Source organism: Gigantopelta aegis, chromosome 12, assembly GCF_016097555.1.
Source record: "Gigantopelta aegis isolate Gae_Host chromosome 12, Gae_host_genome, whole genome shotgun sequence".
NCBI classification, from domain to species: domain Eukaryota; kingdom Metazoa; phylum Mollusca; class Gastropoda; order Neomphalida; family Peltospiridae; genus Gigantopelta; species Gigantopelta aegis.
Genome location: NC_054710.1, coordinates 16,502,910 through 16,519,875, shown reverse-complemented (window position 1 = coordinate 16,519,875; position 16,966 = coordinate 16,502,910). Strand labels below are relative to the sequence as shown.

The 16,966-nt window shown below is 36.2% G+C and overlaps 1 protein-coding gene across 1 annotated transcript in view; it reads left to right on the top strand.

The window, feature by feature from the left end:
- Window positions 1–1,547: 1,547 nt before the first annotated feature.
- Window positions 1,548–16,966, top strand: part of LOC121385859 — a 48,846-nt gene continuing 33,427 nt past the window's right edge. The window contains exons 1-2 of the mRNA XM_041516648.1: window positions 1,548–1,677; window positions 11,277–11,535. Coding sequence (XP_041372582.1) covers window positions 1,642–1,677; window positions 11,277–11,535 — 295 coding nt within the window. The 5' untranslated portion in view covers window positions 1,548–1,641. The remainder of the gene's footprint in view (window positions 1,678–11,276; window positions 11,536–16,966) is intronic.

The following is a 16,966-nucleotide window of genomic DNA, read 5'->3' as shown; positions in this document are numbered from 1 at the left end:
CTTGATGTGATCAGAACAGACACCCCTATAAAAAAAAAAAAAACCCAAAACATCACAAAAACAAACAACAAAAAAAACCTGTTGTGTCCAAATTAGTGAGATTTATAGCCCTGACTAGATTATTCCTGAACCATATGTCTGACGCCATATAACCGTAAATACAATGTGTTGAGTGTGTCGTTAAATAAAACATTTCTTTCTTTCTATAATATCACATCGTAACAAATCTTATTAAATAAAGTAAAGTAAAGTTTGTTTTATTTAATGACACCACTAGAGCACATTGATTTTTTATTTTATCATCGGCTATTGGACGTCAAACATATGGTCATTATGACACTGTTTTTTTTTTTTAGAGAGGAAACCCGATGTCGCCACATAGGCTACTCTTTTACGGCATGCAGCAAGGGATCTTTTATTTGCACTTCCCACAGGCAGGATAGCACAAACCATGGCCTTTGTTGAACCAGTTATGGATCACTGGTCGGTACAAGTGGTTTACATCTACTCATTGAGCCTTGCGGAGCACTCACTCAGGGTTTGGAATCGGTATCTGGATTAAAAATCCCATGCCTCGACTGGGATCCGAACCCAGTACCTACCAGCCTGTAGACTGATGGAATCGGCGAATCCACAGCATGTGGCACGTTTGGTGGATAGCGCCGTCAGTGACCGATGAGTTGCACAAAGACAGTAAACTTGTCGGCAACATATGCTAGTTTAATGTTACGGTGTGGTGTGTCCGTCTCAACTGAACTAGCCCAATTATGTCGGTCGACTGATGTTAAAGTTTGTTTTATTTAACGACATCACTAGAGCACATTGATTTATTAATCATCGGTTACTGGATGTCAAACATTTGGTAATTTTGACAGTCTTAGAGAGGAAACCCGCTAATTTTTTTTCCATTAGTACGCAGGGGCCTTTTATATGCGCCATCCCACAGGCAGCATAGCACATAGCACATACCACGGCCTTTGATATATCAGTCGTGGTGCACTGGCTGGAACGAGGAATAACCCAATGGGCCCACTGGCTGGGATTGATCCCAGGCCGCCAACTGAAGGTTTTCTAAAAAAACAAAAAACAAAAAAAACAACATTCTACTAGTAAATTAAATTATTTGGTTGTAGCCTGTTTTGTATGGGTATATAATTAAAGGTATGTTTGCATTCAAAGCAACATGCCAGTGCACCACGACTGGTATATCAAAGGCCGTGGTATGTATTACCCTGTCTGTGAGATGGTGCATATAAAAGATCCCTTGCTGATAATCGAAAAGAGTTTACTATGAAGTGGCGACAGCAGGTTTCCTCTCTCAATATCTGTGTGGTCCTTAACCATATGTGGAATGGTGCATATAAAAGATCCCTTGCTATTAATGGAAAAGTGTAGCGGGTTTCCTCTCTAATATGTAGAAATTACCAAATGTTTGACATCCAATAGCCGATGATTAATAAATGAATGTGCTCTAGTGGTGTCGTTAAACAAAACAAACTTCATCTTCTGTCATCATGTTAGATGTTACTGAGTAGGCGTGGTTTTTCGCATCAGATATCACTGGATATGCGTGGATTTCACGTGAAATATTCAAGTGTAGACGTGGAGTTTCAGAACTAACGGTAAAACGACCAACACGCGATGATGTGTCACAGAGTAGCATCGCTAAAACACAAGGTACAGTATATTTCTCTTATTTTAAAACTCTTTTGTCCTGAACACAAAGAAAAGTTCTTTAATACCCGGTAATGTGTATGTGCCAGTGGCGTAGCGTGGGTTGCCAGCGCCCGGGGCAAGGCAAGTATTGCGCCACCTAACCAGTGGACCGTTAGCACTCCCCGAGTCCCTTCCAACAGTCCAGAATTTTTCGCCCGCTACATTTTTCCATTAGTAGCAAGGGATCTTTTATATGCACAATCCCACAAACGGGATAGCATATACCACGGCATTTGATACATGGGCGGATCCGGGACATATATATTTTATTTTTAATTTATTTATTTATTTATTATTTTATTTTATTTTATTTTTTTATTTTATTTTTTTTTTTTTTTATATTATTATTTATTTATTTTTTTTGGGGGGGGGGGCACCAAAAAAAAATGGGGCACACTGGATCGTTAAAAGGGCATCTTAATAAAAGTTTTAATATTTGTAGTTAATATGAATGTGTTTGTGTATATATCACAGTGTACGAACGGAAATGTACACTAAATAACTAGCTGCGGTTTTCTGTAGCGCTAGCTGCATTAATAAAGATTAGTATACGAGGTTTGAGTCCCGTCGGAGCATTTTTTTTTTTTTAAATTAAGTGGGGTGGGCTAATAATCAGGGTCGTTGTTAAGCATGGCACGAGATGTGTAGGGAGGTTCGGTGGCATGCTCCCCCGGGGATATTTTAAAAACTGGATGGCTTTAAACGCATCTTAATCGCAAAATTAGCCATTTTTAAACAATTTAAAGCATTTATTTTGCATAGAATTATAACCATAGAATGTGGGTTTTTCCCCCTTGGCATCTTGGTAACAAAACTACCCATTTTCAGACAGTGATCACTTCCTCTTTTGGAGTTTTATAACCCAAACATTATTATTTAGAAGAGTTAAAACCCGTTACTTTTGGATCTCAATCACTAAATCGTGAATTTTAGCGTTCACCGGGGGCGGGAGAACAGGGAGGGGGATCCGGGGAAAAGCCATAGAATCAACTTTGCTTCGTATATAAGTATGACTATCATATAATTATTTCATTGTAATTTGACTTTGATACTTTTTTTTTTTTAAAGGGCACTACTCTATACATAAACAACGATACAAAGTGGCATTTGTAAATTATAACTGTAAAGGGCACTATTCTAGAGACCTGTCTAGGTAGGGCAGAGATACATAAAAAAAAAAAAATGACGCAGCTTATTGATCATTAGAAATTTTGAAAATCTATACCATTTCAAAGAAAACACCATTAGGCTATCATTATGCAACTTTGATCACACAACTTTAAGGAGCTCATTACTCGCGTTAGACAATGTGGTGAACCCCACTGAGACTTAGTAACAGTGACACACATCTGCAAGTATGCGCATACAGGCACAACTTAACTTAATGCAGCTGAAAATGCTTACGTGCAAAACAATTTTTATATAAACAAAAAGGTCATTTGAACATTTTGAGGGTACGTGAATTTATTATTATTATTTATTTATTTTTATTTTATTTCTAAAAAACTTGGGGGGGGGGCGCGTCCCCCTGGCCCCCCTCTGGATCTGTCTCTGTCTGATATACTAGCCGTGGTGCACTGGCTGGAACGAAAATAGCCCAATGGATCCACCGACGAGGATCGATCCCAGACCGACCGCGCATCAGGCGAGCGCTTTACCACTGGGATACCCCCCCCCCCCCCACCACACACACACAGACACACGCGCACACCTACTGTCCGAACCAAAATGTTAACAACTACCAAATATTGCTCTCCTACCTTTATTTTTAGTCCTGACAGAAATCTAGGAAAAAACATTGCAATAACACAGATTCCACATACTAGATAATAACAATGTCACCAATATCGACTTCGCTGAGATCGCATAGGGCAAAAAGCATGTAATTTTGTGATGGCTGCCATTTTGACTTTTTATGGAATATTCTCCAAGAGGGGTGAAAGGATATGACTTAATCTAGCAACGTCATAACATGTTATGATATAAAATAAACGTGATGACTTCATATTAATTTTTAAAATTAATTTTTGTTTGTTTAAATATACCACTAAATACCATTGATTTTATATTAATTATGTCACATACTTTGGAGACTTTCATTCACCCCTCTTGAAGAGTATTCCATAAAAAAAAAGCAAAATGGCAAACGGCAGAAAACTGCATGTATTTTGCCCTATACTATCTCAGCGAAGTCGATACTGGCGACATCGTTACAGTCTCATATGTGGAATCTGTGTCACTGTAATGTTTTTTTCACAACTTGTGTGTGGACAAAATTTGGGGGAAATGTAACGGTAATTAAAGGTAGGAGAGTAATATTTTGTAGCCCTAGCGATAGCCCTTGAAACTTTTATCTTGACTAGTAACTGACAGCTATTGGTTATACTAATAACTATTTTAAAGCTATTTTAACTAAGATAACATAATAAACACACTGGCCTGTCTTGAAGATATCCACACTGTAGAACATTACAGAAATAGCAGATAACCGCTGTGACAGCGTCGCCATCTTTGATATATTATACCAAGTAATTTAATATATTTTCTTGTAATCGTTAAATATGCTCATAGACGTCAAACAGCGATACCGTTCACATATTTTTTAATTTAAACTAAATGCAGAAGAATGTACGTAAAGCAACTTTGACGTCCATAACCATATTGAAACGTCATCGTATTGTCGACGTCATAGTTATATTTCCGGCATCGTTCCTAATATATAGAGGCTATTTCATGGGTTTTTTCGAATACGATTTTCATGTCAAGGAGTGATGTGTGAAAACCATATTTTCACGAATTGCGAAGCAATGAGTGAAAATATGTTTTTCACACATCACGAGTTATTATATACATATTTCCTAATTTTTGACAATATCTTTCGCTCTTTGGTAATATCTTCCACTTATCCTATCGAAAACACGTAACGTCATGATATATTTCTTCCTATGGAACTTTGCCAGAAAATTTACTTTACCATACCCTTTTAAAAAGAAATTTGATTAAAATTTATCTTTATTAACATTTATTTGACAATACTGCGGTGCAAACTAGTTCACCAAGGTAAACATCTACGGTCCGTTTTTTTAACATTTTGACATTTATTGGACCAGAACAGAACAGACCGATGTTTACAAGTTTAACAGCAAAAACAAGCGTGCAGTTTCCGCCAGATTTCAGGCGGAATCGATACAACCATGGAATTAATTATTTCGTGGCGAAATATGAGATGTACCAATAAATATAAACACTTACTGTATAAAGAAAACTTCCCGAGTCACGTTTTACGTATAAATAGACAGTTTGTCCAAATAGTAATCCTGCATTAATCCAATTTTCAGTTACGAACAAAATCTCGAATATTCCCGCCGGCCATTGTGAGCATATTTAAAATGTGATTGAAAACTGTTGGCGGAATCGGATTATTTTTATTATTCGTTTCTGGTTCACGAGTTTCTTCCACGATATTTAATGGAATATCACGTTTAATAATAATAACAATAACAATAATAATAATAATAATAATAATAAAAAAATAAAATAAAAAAATAAATAAATACACTTAATTAATGAATAATATTTTAAAAAAATCAATTAATAGATAATAAATAAATTAATAATAACAATTAAATAATATAATAAAAAAGTAATTAATACTTAATAAATAATAATATAATAATAAATTACTGAATAATGTTAGTAATTATAATAAATAAATAACATAATAAATAAATTATTGATTTAATAATAATAATAATAAATAAATTTAATTATTAACTAAATAAAACGTGTTTTTTTTCATTTATAAATGTTTCTGTTACACACACACACACACACACACACACACACACACACACACACACACACACACACACACACACTTATATACACACAACACAGAGGGGGGTTGGGGGAGACGGACATAGAGGGATGAAACGGGGTGACTAGATATCACGCATTTGCTTGTTTCTTGTTTTCTTGTTAATGTGCATTATTCGTAATTTAGTGTGCTTACCCGTGTTTAACACACATTGGTACGAGGCAGTTGTCTCAAGCAGCAGTTGTCACCAAGTCACACTTATGACTGCCTTGTACCCGTCTGCACATTGGCTAAACCGATGTGTATTTTGATTCCTACTTAACCGTTTGAACATTAAATGTGTTGTTGAGGATTGCCTCGCAACCATATGAACATGTTTTGTAATTAAAAAAAAAGAGTAAAGTTTGTTTTATTTAACGACGCCGCTAGAGCACATTGATTTTTAATCTTATCATCGGCTATTGGACGTCAAACATATGGTCATTCTGACACTGTTTTTAGAGGAAACCCGCTGTCGCCACATAGGCTACTCTTTTTTACGACAGGCAGCAAGGGATCTTTTATTTGCGCTTCCCACAGGCAGGATAGCACAAACCATGGCCTTTGTTGAACCAGTTATGGATCACTGGTCGGTGCAAGTGGTTTACACCTACCCATTGAGCCTTGCGGAGCACTCACTCAGGGTTTGGAGTCGGTATCTGGATTAAAAATCCCATGCCTCGACTGGGATCCGAACCCAGTACCTACCAGCCTGTAGACCGATGGCCTGCCACGACGCCACCGAGGCCGGTTTGTAATTAATGCATATCTGTGACTTGATGACAACTGCTGCTTGTGATGACTGCCTTGTTTGTACCTGTCTGCACACTGGTGTGCACTTGACAATAACATGCAAGTAGTGGGATGGATGTGTATCATTCCTGTTCTTTTGTTGGTACCAGGATTACTTCAGGTAAGTTTACAGTTAACATGTTCATACACTTATGGTAATTTCTAAATGTTATGGTTAACATTTGAGAATTAATGCTTGATAATTATGTAGCTGAACATACTTTTTCAGTACTTTATTTAAGTACATTGCTGTGCAGATTTGAAATGTAACTACATGTGACTTATAGTACAAGTTTTGAAAGTAGTTACATGAATATGTTTCAAGGAATAAATTACATGGAGTTCACAATCATTATAACATGTTAGATTTACATGTATAAAATGTTTTCAACAGCCAGTTGAACTTTCAAATTGTCTGTTTCCCCATTCTTTGTGTGTCTATTCACCTTTCCCCAGAACTTGCTATAAAAGATTAATATAAATATTATGAAAGATTAATGAAACTATTATAATCAATGATTTTTTTAGGTTGTAAGCTTGGGGGCTGTGCATATTAATTATAAGAAATTTATATTCATTTTTTTTTTTTTTTTTAACTGAATAAAACCCCTAAAATAACTAATAACCAGTAATTATATCTAAAAAAAAAGAAAAAAAAAGAAAAAAAAAAGAAAAAAACCACCACACCTTTGAAAGACATAAGCAATGGCCTGTAATAATAATATTAAAAAAAAAAATACTAAAGGAAATAATAATTTTTAAAAAAGTAAATAAATGAAGGACTTAAAATAAGCAATGACCTGTACTAACAATCATTATTTTTTAATAATAATAAAAAAGAATAATACACCCCGAAACTTTAATGTGATAATATTATTAACAATGCATATAATGCAACCCACACAAAGCACATATATAGAAACAAAAATAACAAAATAAATAATAAATTCCATTCAGTTCCGCAATATTTCTTTTTATTGGGTGTACGTAAAATGCTTGATACGAATAATTCTCGTTCCGCAAAATTTTCATTCCGCATTTTCGATGTGCCAGGATAAAAGTGGCTTTCAAATGTTTAAATATGTCATCTTCAAACATCTAATCCTGGAAAGGTTACCAAAGGTATTGTACTTAATATTTTTGTCTAAAATTTATTAAAATATGTTGTTGTACGTGTTGAGGCTCTTAAATAAAGTACATATGACTGATTTTATTAAATCGTGATTGCAAATGGAAAATTCGATCCAATGGATAAACGTTACGGCACAGCAATAAACATCACAATAATAAATATTGTGCCGGAGACGTTTATCTTGATGAACTACGGTGCAAACATACCTGACAAAGCGATCCTCTAAAAACTCCCACAAAAACAAAACGAGTCCGAACGCCGTTAAGTTCTTATACTTAAACTCGATGACACTACATTGCGTCATCATTATTTAGCTTTGTATTCAATTTGTTTTATATATTTTATCGTAATTGCATTTCGTATCCCGTTTTTATAGGTACAGTTGTTTAAATTACATTTTTTATTTTTCAAATACGATCAGATGCATTGTTAATCATCTTTAAATACGAAGAACCGAGACAAAGGGAGATAATTTAATCGTGCACTTTTACAAAAAAGTAAATACGACTTCTATATTTTCACTGTAGCTAAAATACAGTGAAAATATTACTTTTCACCGGATATGACTTTTATGGTTTCCGTAGATCTATATATTTCATTGCTATGTATATAATAAACTGAAACTATTTACACTTTTACACTATTATAAAGCAAATCTATATTTTTTTTGCAACACAAGAAACTCCATATGTATCAACCCATGTTTTACTTCTGAAAGCGGGGGGTGGGGGGGACTTAGCTCAGTCGGTTGAGTGCTCGCGTGGGGTGCTTGCGTCGCAAGATCTAACCACCTCAGTGGATCCATTCAACTGATTAGGTTATTTCACTAGATTTGTTGTGGTGACAGGAATGTAGTCATAGTGAATGCATCTGTTTACACGGCATGCACACAATATTACAATTTCATAATTCCCTAGTTAGTTATACAAAGATTATGTGTGCATAGGATCAATTAATTTATAGTTAGGTATTATAAAATAATTATAAACATAGCAAATTATTGATACTACACATTTAAAAGGACTGCTAGAGCAGAATGCATCTAAATGTTTTTGAATGAACTGTAAGCTTCACCTACACAACACACCACAGAAGTAGTCGTTACATGAATAGAGAAAACACAAAGAAACTGGTGAGAGTAGTCGTTACAGGAATAGAGAAAACACAAAGAAACTGGTGAGAGTAGTCGTTACAGGAATAGAGAAAACACAAAGAAACTGGTGAGAGTAGTCGTTACAGGAATAGAGAAAACACAAAGAAACTGGCGAGAGTAGTCATTACATGAATAGAGAAAACACAAAGAAACTGGCGAGAGTAGTCGTTACATGAATAGAGAAAACACAAAGAAACTGGTGAGAGTAGTCGTTACATGAATAGAGAAAACACAAAGAAACTGGCGAGAGTAGTCGTTACATGAATAGAGAAAACACAAAGAAACTGGTGAGAGAATTGACTCCTAATGATAAAATCAATACCGGCACTTTCCCGTTACAAAGTTACCGAGAAGTTTGTTTTGTTTAATGACACTATTAGAACACACTGATTAGGTTTTTTCTCGTTCCAACCAGTGCACCATAACTGGAGAAAGGCCGTGGTATGTGCTTTCCTTTTTGTGTGAAAGTACATATAAAAGATTAAACTATCTCTTGCTGCATTAGGAAAAATGTAGCGGGTTTCCTTTGATGACTACGTGTCAGAATTACCAAATTTTCGACATCCAATAGCCGATAATTAATTAATGTCCTCTAGTGGTGTCGTTATCATTTATCTATTTTTAAGCGCTAGCGAGTTACCACGAACGGTCTCCCTCCTGTTCAAACAAGATCAAGGAGTTTTACGTGCACGTTGAAGCGCACGCCTGTCATGGGCGAAATACGTTTCTGACTTTCGCCAACTCTTGCGTCTAGGACAGGAAATGGGTGGGATGGGAGTAGGCGGGGTCACCCACACTAGCAGGTACAAAGGAGCACAGATAGCCTCGTTGGTGACCCATTGAGCTATCTCTCGTTCCAGCCAGTGCACTACGACTGGTATATCAACGGCCGTGGTATGTGCTATCATGTCTGTGTGATGGTGCATATAAAATATCCTTTGCTACTAATGGAAAAATGTAGCAGGTTTCCTTTCTAAGATTATATGTCGAAATTACCATATGTTTGACATCCAGTTACTGTTATATACAGTTAGTCCCCCTTCGTGGTAAGAAGCACATAAGGCTGTAACCAGAGATCGCCACTGCTGCCTGTCTTTTGCCAGCTTCCCCAGCAGCACCCAGCTCTGACTGCCCTCTCGGATTTCCTTCTCTACTGTTCTCCTCCATGTTTCTTTCTGTCTTCCTCGTTTCCTTTTTCCAGGAGGGGTCCATCGAAGTGCCAATCTTGGTAGGGCTGATTAATAAATCAAAGTGCTCTAGTAGTGGTGTCGTTAAACAAAGCAAACAAACTGTATAGGTGGGTGTTTGGTGAATATGCGTCAGACGTTTATACAGAGCCGGTTTAATGATCCGCGGGGCCTGTAGCACAAATAACAGCGGGACCGACTTCCCAGGATATTAATACTCTTCAAAAAAGTAGGGGAACCTGCAATATTAATGTTAATATCAACTATTAGACCGAACATATGTTTTGACCACAGACATCATAGTACAGAACGTTCAGGTCTGTTTATCAACACACGTGCGTGGGGTGTCATTCTCGATTTTGACAATTTCCAGAAAGGTCAATTAATCACTGTGGAACATTATTTCTGTCAATCGTTTTCATTCTGTTGATCATACAGTTGTTATTGTTTTGGTTTTAGTCATTTTAGTTTTTGAATTTGCGATTTACTGATAAAAAAAAAGAGTCAGTTTTCAAATCGTCCTTCAAGACCTTTGGTGGTCATAAAACCTACTGTAATACTGAACTAACGGTTGTAATGTTTGCCCAATTAATTCACTATTATCATATAACCATTCCCCACAGCTAATATACCTTACAATTTTAGAAATTGTAAATTCTTATTAAAGTTCCCCTACTTTTTTTGAAGAGTATATATTTTGCAACCCCCTCGGGGAGAGGGGAAAAATTACCTGTGGAAAATAAATGTACACATCACCGTGCATTCCCCTGAAGCGCGGGGCCCGTAGCACATGCTACATGTGCTACTAGGATAAACCGGTCCTGCGTTTATATCAATCATTTACGAAAAGTTAAATGTTTGATGACCTGCTTCCGCGTCATTTCCGTTTTCCTTCTTTCTTTTCTTTCCTCCGCATATAAGACGTATTAAACGTTTCAGCTAACCGCTAGGAATGACATGTGGTGTGTGTGTGTGTGTGTGTGTGTGTGTGTGTGTGTGTGTGTGTGTGTGTGTCGGGGGGGGGGGGGGGGTCTAATGGGGTCACAACATCTTTTAAGGGGGCGCCAGCCACGTTTTTTTAGTCTTTATGTATATAACTTGTTCCAGCCAGTGCACCACGACTGGTATATCAAAGGCCTTTTTTGTTCCTATGGCACTCTTGGGATGGTGCATATAGAAGATCCCTTGCTACTAATGGAAAAACGTAGCGGGTTTCCTCTCTAAGACTATATGTAAAAATTACCAAATGTTTGACATCCAATACCAAATGATTAATATATTAATGTGCTCTAGTGGTGTCGTTAAACAAAAGAAACTTTAATTTTAACTTTATTTGGGGGGGGGGGGGGGTCATCCCCGCCAACGCCCCGGTTCCAACAGGGCTGCCTAGTTCATACGTTCCAGCTTGTCAGTTCTTTTCTTCAATCCCTCTATCTGCAGATGCTGTGGCTCGCTGTCTTCCTTCTGTTTGTCCGCACGTCCGTGTCCGCCGACTGGGATCCAAGAGCAATGAACAGAAATAGCAGAGATAAGTCAAATATGCAGGCACAATTTAGTGTACCGAAAGAAAACTTCGAAGACAAGGTGGATATCTCGACACTTGACATCAAGGAGAAAGTGAACGATGGGCTCAGCCCGAATGAAATGTTTGCCAAGAAGCCGACAGAGGAGGAGACTGACATTCTGAAGGACGTACTGGGTAAGCTTTGAACCAAGGACATGAACTAGATAATAGGCTTTAGGGTTTCTCATTGTTGTCTTCTTATCCAGGGTACAGGATCGATTCCCGTCGGTGGGCCTATTGGACTGTTTCTCGTTCCAACCAGACTTCAGACTTTCGTTGTTGACGGGCACGAGCGCTATCACGCCCATGAACCCCCGTCAACTCAGTCTGACGGGCGCGAAATAACGCGCCCCTAAATTGAACAAATCACGCTTGTTTTTAGTTTTTTTGAAGTCTGCCATTATTGAATCGCCACAAACCTTTCCATTCTGTTCATAATGAACTTCCTAGAATACTTTTTTATAAATTGAAATACGATTGGTTGGTTATCTGTACACTGAGAGAATCAGCTAGGAGTTAACTTATTATTAAGAACTCGTCGGTGTTGTGTTTAATTTCGTGCAATGCAGGTAACATCGTAAAATATATTTTACACTTTCGTCGTTTTGATCACGAACGGAAAACAGTAGGTGCGTTGTCCAATAATTCTATGATGTGTATAATGTTTATACATGTTGATATCAAATTAAATGCCTACACCAACAAACATGTTTTTTTAGTAAAACAGGTTTTGTTTTCGTTAATAGCATAGCGACGTACTCCAGATATTTCTACTTTCTGTTTCACGATATTGCTATGCGATTTAAAGCCAAGGACATTGACCTTGGTAGAATCAGATTTCTAGTACATGTAATCGGTTGACGGGCACCTGAAACAAACACCGATTTAATTTCAACTCAGTAATTCGAATTTACCGAGTGTAAAGCATGTATATTTTAAAATTAAATCTACATTAGGTTGGGTTTTTATTATTATTATTATTATTATTATTATTATTATATATATATATATATTTTATTATTTTTATTTTGATGGGTTGCTATGATTCGAGTTAGTAGTATAATAAATGACGTGTTAACTACAATACACCGATAATCAAAGTTATTCCCGTTTGTAAAAAATATATATTTATAAAAATTGTAGTAAGATATATTTGGATAGAAAACAATAAATGTTGACATTTTCTCTGTTATGACATTATTATTTTTTTTTTTTAAAATAGAGAAATTGCAGGTACATAACATGTATATTATATCATGATAAATGTGATAACCTGTACCATGTGGCTGTTACACGTTTACATTCAGTTCACAGGTTTGTGTCCATGGAGAAATATATATCATTCTGCGATGGAAACTAAAATTATTGTACTTGTTTAAATAAAACAGAATAAGCACAAACAAATCAGTTTCAATTCCTTATTCATAGACAACAGATTATCATGATTCATAATTTTAGTGCAACATGATATGCATATAATACATAAGAAATCGACAAATGTTGTGTCCATGGTGTTTCTTTTTCTCGTGTAAGACTGCAATGACCCAACCTTCCTTCCATCTTTGAGTACAACTATCATATTAGTTAAATTAGGATATTTACTGTGAAAACACAAAACATTAACCCTTAAGATATTTAATTTAGAAACTATTACTCATCAAACTTAATCATGTTGATGGGTGCAATTCCTCTCGGTCTCTTGCTTCTAATTCTGATAATTTTAAGGGGTGCGATTTTCCCCTCCTCTGCCTTTTGAGAGTGTGATTTCCACACACACACACACACACCCTCGTAAGCATTTTGAGGAGTGCGATTTTTATCACTCCTAGGTGTACCAAAGGCCGTGGTATGTACTATTCTGTCTGGGATGGTGCATATAAAAGATCCCTTCCTACTAATGGAAAAATGTAGCGGGATTCCTCTTCTAAGACTATATGTCAAAATTACCAAATGTTTAACATCCAATATTGACATCCAATATCCAATGATTAATAAATCAATGTGCTCTAGTGGTGTCGTTAAACAAAACAAACTTTTTGTGCAACACTGAAAAGAGTATCCCATGAAGTGGTTTCCTCTCACAATATCTGTGTGGTCCTTAACTATATGTCCGATGCTATATAACCGTAAATAAAATGTTTGGAGTTCGTCGTTAAATAAAACATTTCCTTTCTTCCTTCTTTTTCTCCCTTTCTCTCTTCTTCTGGAAACAAGGGGTCCTTTATGGAAGGACATGTAGTCCGTTTGCGTCAAAAAGGAAGCGATGAATTGGCTTATAACCCTATAATGAATAATGCTAACACAAATGTAAAAGCACATTATTAAGTTTTACACCCATACCAGCTCAAATAATATTTTATCCAAAAAATTATATTGTAACTAAAAAGGTTTCTTTTTCCTGCGCTGTCTGATAGCGCATTCACAAAAGACAATGCTTTAAGATTGACCTACTTCGTCGCTTCACTTGTTTCATGTTCAATATATGATCACAATTACTTGCTTAGCATGTACATAAACAATAACGATCTGGTATTTACATTTTTAGTCCAACAGTGTGGGTTTTTTCAGTGTCATGCTAGAATTTATCATAATGTAGTCAACATACTCCCCTAAAAAGTAAAAGTATTATAACTGTTATACGGCTTAAGAGTCACTGCAGAATGAAATGTTGGATTTTTGCTACATTTGTCCAAAACAGTTTAGTTAGGCAAAAAAAAAAGGTAAAAAAGTAAAAAGAAAAAACCCAACAAGGGTTTTCAATCCACAAAAGGACCATTCACTTGCCTCATATGCCTCACTTGCCTCATATGGTAAATGAATTCTGTTTCAGTATATCCCTTTTTATAAGTTTTCTAAATTAATTAAATCAAAGTATTTTGACATTATATAGCATAATACATATATAATAATCAACCACAGATCCAAGGGAAGGGTTTTATGGGGTGCAACCCTGACCCCAGGGCTGGAACTTAACGGCGGCAACGATGGCAGTTGCCATCGGTGACCTATAAACTGCCATCGGTAGGGGACGTCACCGATGGCACTTTTGTGCTGCTGAATAAAAATTACTGCCGTCGGTCAAGCACCTCACCGACGGCAATATGTATAAATGTGTAAGAACATTATCTACCAGTATTTAACACGGGCGTTTTCAGTGATAGAAATAAGCAAAATTTTCAATAGTCCACTGCACAAACACATCTAAAAATCTACTTGTCCGCCATTATTTTTACTTGTCCAAATAAATGGTTTGTGATAGTCGAGAACAAGGATGATGTTTTTGATTGCTCAAAATGAAACTCAATGAACATTTTTACTTGTCCACTGGACAACCATTGAGGTACATTTTGCTTGTCCGAGCAGATTTGTATTTGTCAGGACAAACGGACAAGTGCTTATTTCGAACACTGGCGTTTGGGTCCTGGCTGGAGTTAATGGGTCTTTAGTTAGTACCTCTCGATGGAACTAGTCATGCGCGTACCCTGTGTTGTATAATATAGTATATTAGTATTACATTCTCACTGCATTTTGCCTTTTCACGTTGGCAGCCCCATTTGTTTTTCTGAACCCTTCTTTAGTTTTCGGCATCCTGTTATAATTTACGGCACCCAGCACTGCTATTTCAAAATGCACACTTTTTTTTTACACTGAAAAAAAAAAATAGGTCAGTCTACACACTGGACACCAAAGGAAACAAGCCGCGTTGTGTACAGAAGCGCAAAGGACGAAACACTTCAGTAGTTTACGACAATGACCGTAACGTAATTTAACTTGGGTACCAAATAATATATACACCGCCTTTACAAAAACGAAACTACTTTTTATCGGCTAGCAATATCAATGTGATCAATTCACTCGATGAAGATGGAAATAAAAAGAGCAGAAAAAATGTTATCCCACACTAGGGAATCACTTAAACAAATATCTGTATTGTTTTTCAGATATCTTAAAATCTTTATTAAAATAATATTAAAACTTTGATCGGTTTAGCGAAACGAATATCCGTGAATGTCAGACCGACTCTCCGTTTAACTGAACTATGTTTTAACTAACGGTGCACACAAAAATAAGGCAGCTTGTACATGATGTCATCGTATCAACTTTTCAGTACCAGATACTGAGGGGCAAAATAAGGGATAGGTATTTCCACAAAGTCGACCAACACACAACGATATAGGGTAACCAAACGATGCTTGTTTTTGCTTTTCATTGCGTTTTTCTTCTTCTTCTTAAATGGTGGGGTAGGGGGCCGCGCGACCTCCCTCCTTTAATTTCCACCCAGCGAGAGCACTGTATACAATAATTTAATGTCATACATAGAACAATTTTCGTGTCATATTCACCGAAAACTGGGGCAACTTCGTCTCAGAAGCATCAGGTCCCGTTAAATTCTTGTTTATTGAAGTTTATTTACATAAATTGAAGAAATTTGACTACATGTATATACAGAAAAATAACTTTTCAGTCAAGTTTATTTGCTACAAAATTCAGTTAAAAAATTGCCGTCGGCATACTTAAAATTGCCGACGGTGGGCCCTTTCATCGACGGCGTGGTGTGTATTTTTTAAATTACCGTGGGTGATATATTCTTAAGTTTGAGCCCTGTCACCCCATTTTAAAATGCTTGGAAAATCCACTGTTTAGTGTTTAACAGATAAATACATATAATGTAAAAATAATAAAATTAGTGGGGTTATGTAATATCGTGGTCAGCTGGATGTGTTTGCATAAGTTTATTATGTAATTTTGACTTTGTTGGGTACTCTTTTTCTACATTGCATCTACACTATGAGTATACTATAGCTGCCCTTTTTAAACCTTGCAACCTTCCCTAAACAAAATCATGGATCCATCCTTGATAATATGCATTATATTATGTATATGGTCCAGTTCAAAAATACAGTGACTGATATTACCAACATTTTAATATACTTGTACAGTTGAGGTCAACTGCAGATATTTAAACACTGAAGATAAAAATGTCTATTCACAATAGCTTGTATTGAAATAATATGTATGCTCACCCAACAGGTTTTGTTAAAATAGGTCATTTTTGAATGGTTAACCTCATCAGGTGGATACGTTATTTGAAATTTAGTACTTAATTAAAACATAAACACATTTCCGCCATTTTGGACCACCAGAAAATGCACCAACAGGGAGATGTGTTATCTGATAATTGTACACATCTAAATTGTGTGTTGTAGTCAGTCAGCAATGGATTAACAACAATCATATCACAAAATAGACACTAGTCACGGTGACAACACCACTTTTTTCAGTGACTAATGGCGGTCTTCTTAATTTCTGACTTTGTCACTGAATAAAATAAAAAGTAGCAATTAAAATGAGTTCTGTGTTTTGTATACAGTTATTTCAATGTATTTTATACCAGTTACAGCTACTGATATTCTTGTAGTACTACAGATAAATGTTGTATAACTTGTAACTATCCCCAACGAACATGTGGTTTTCAACCAAAGAAATACTGCAATAGACTGATGGCAGTGCGTGGCACTACCAGTCTTCCTATGCGGTCTCTACATTAAGTATAATGTTAAAGTTG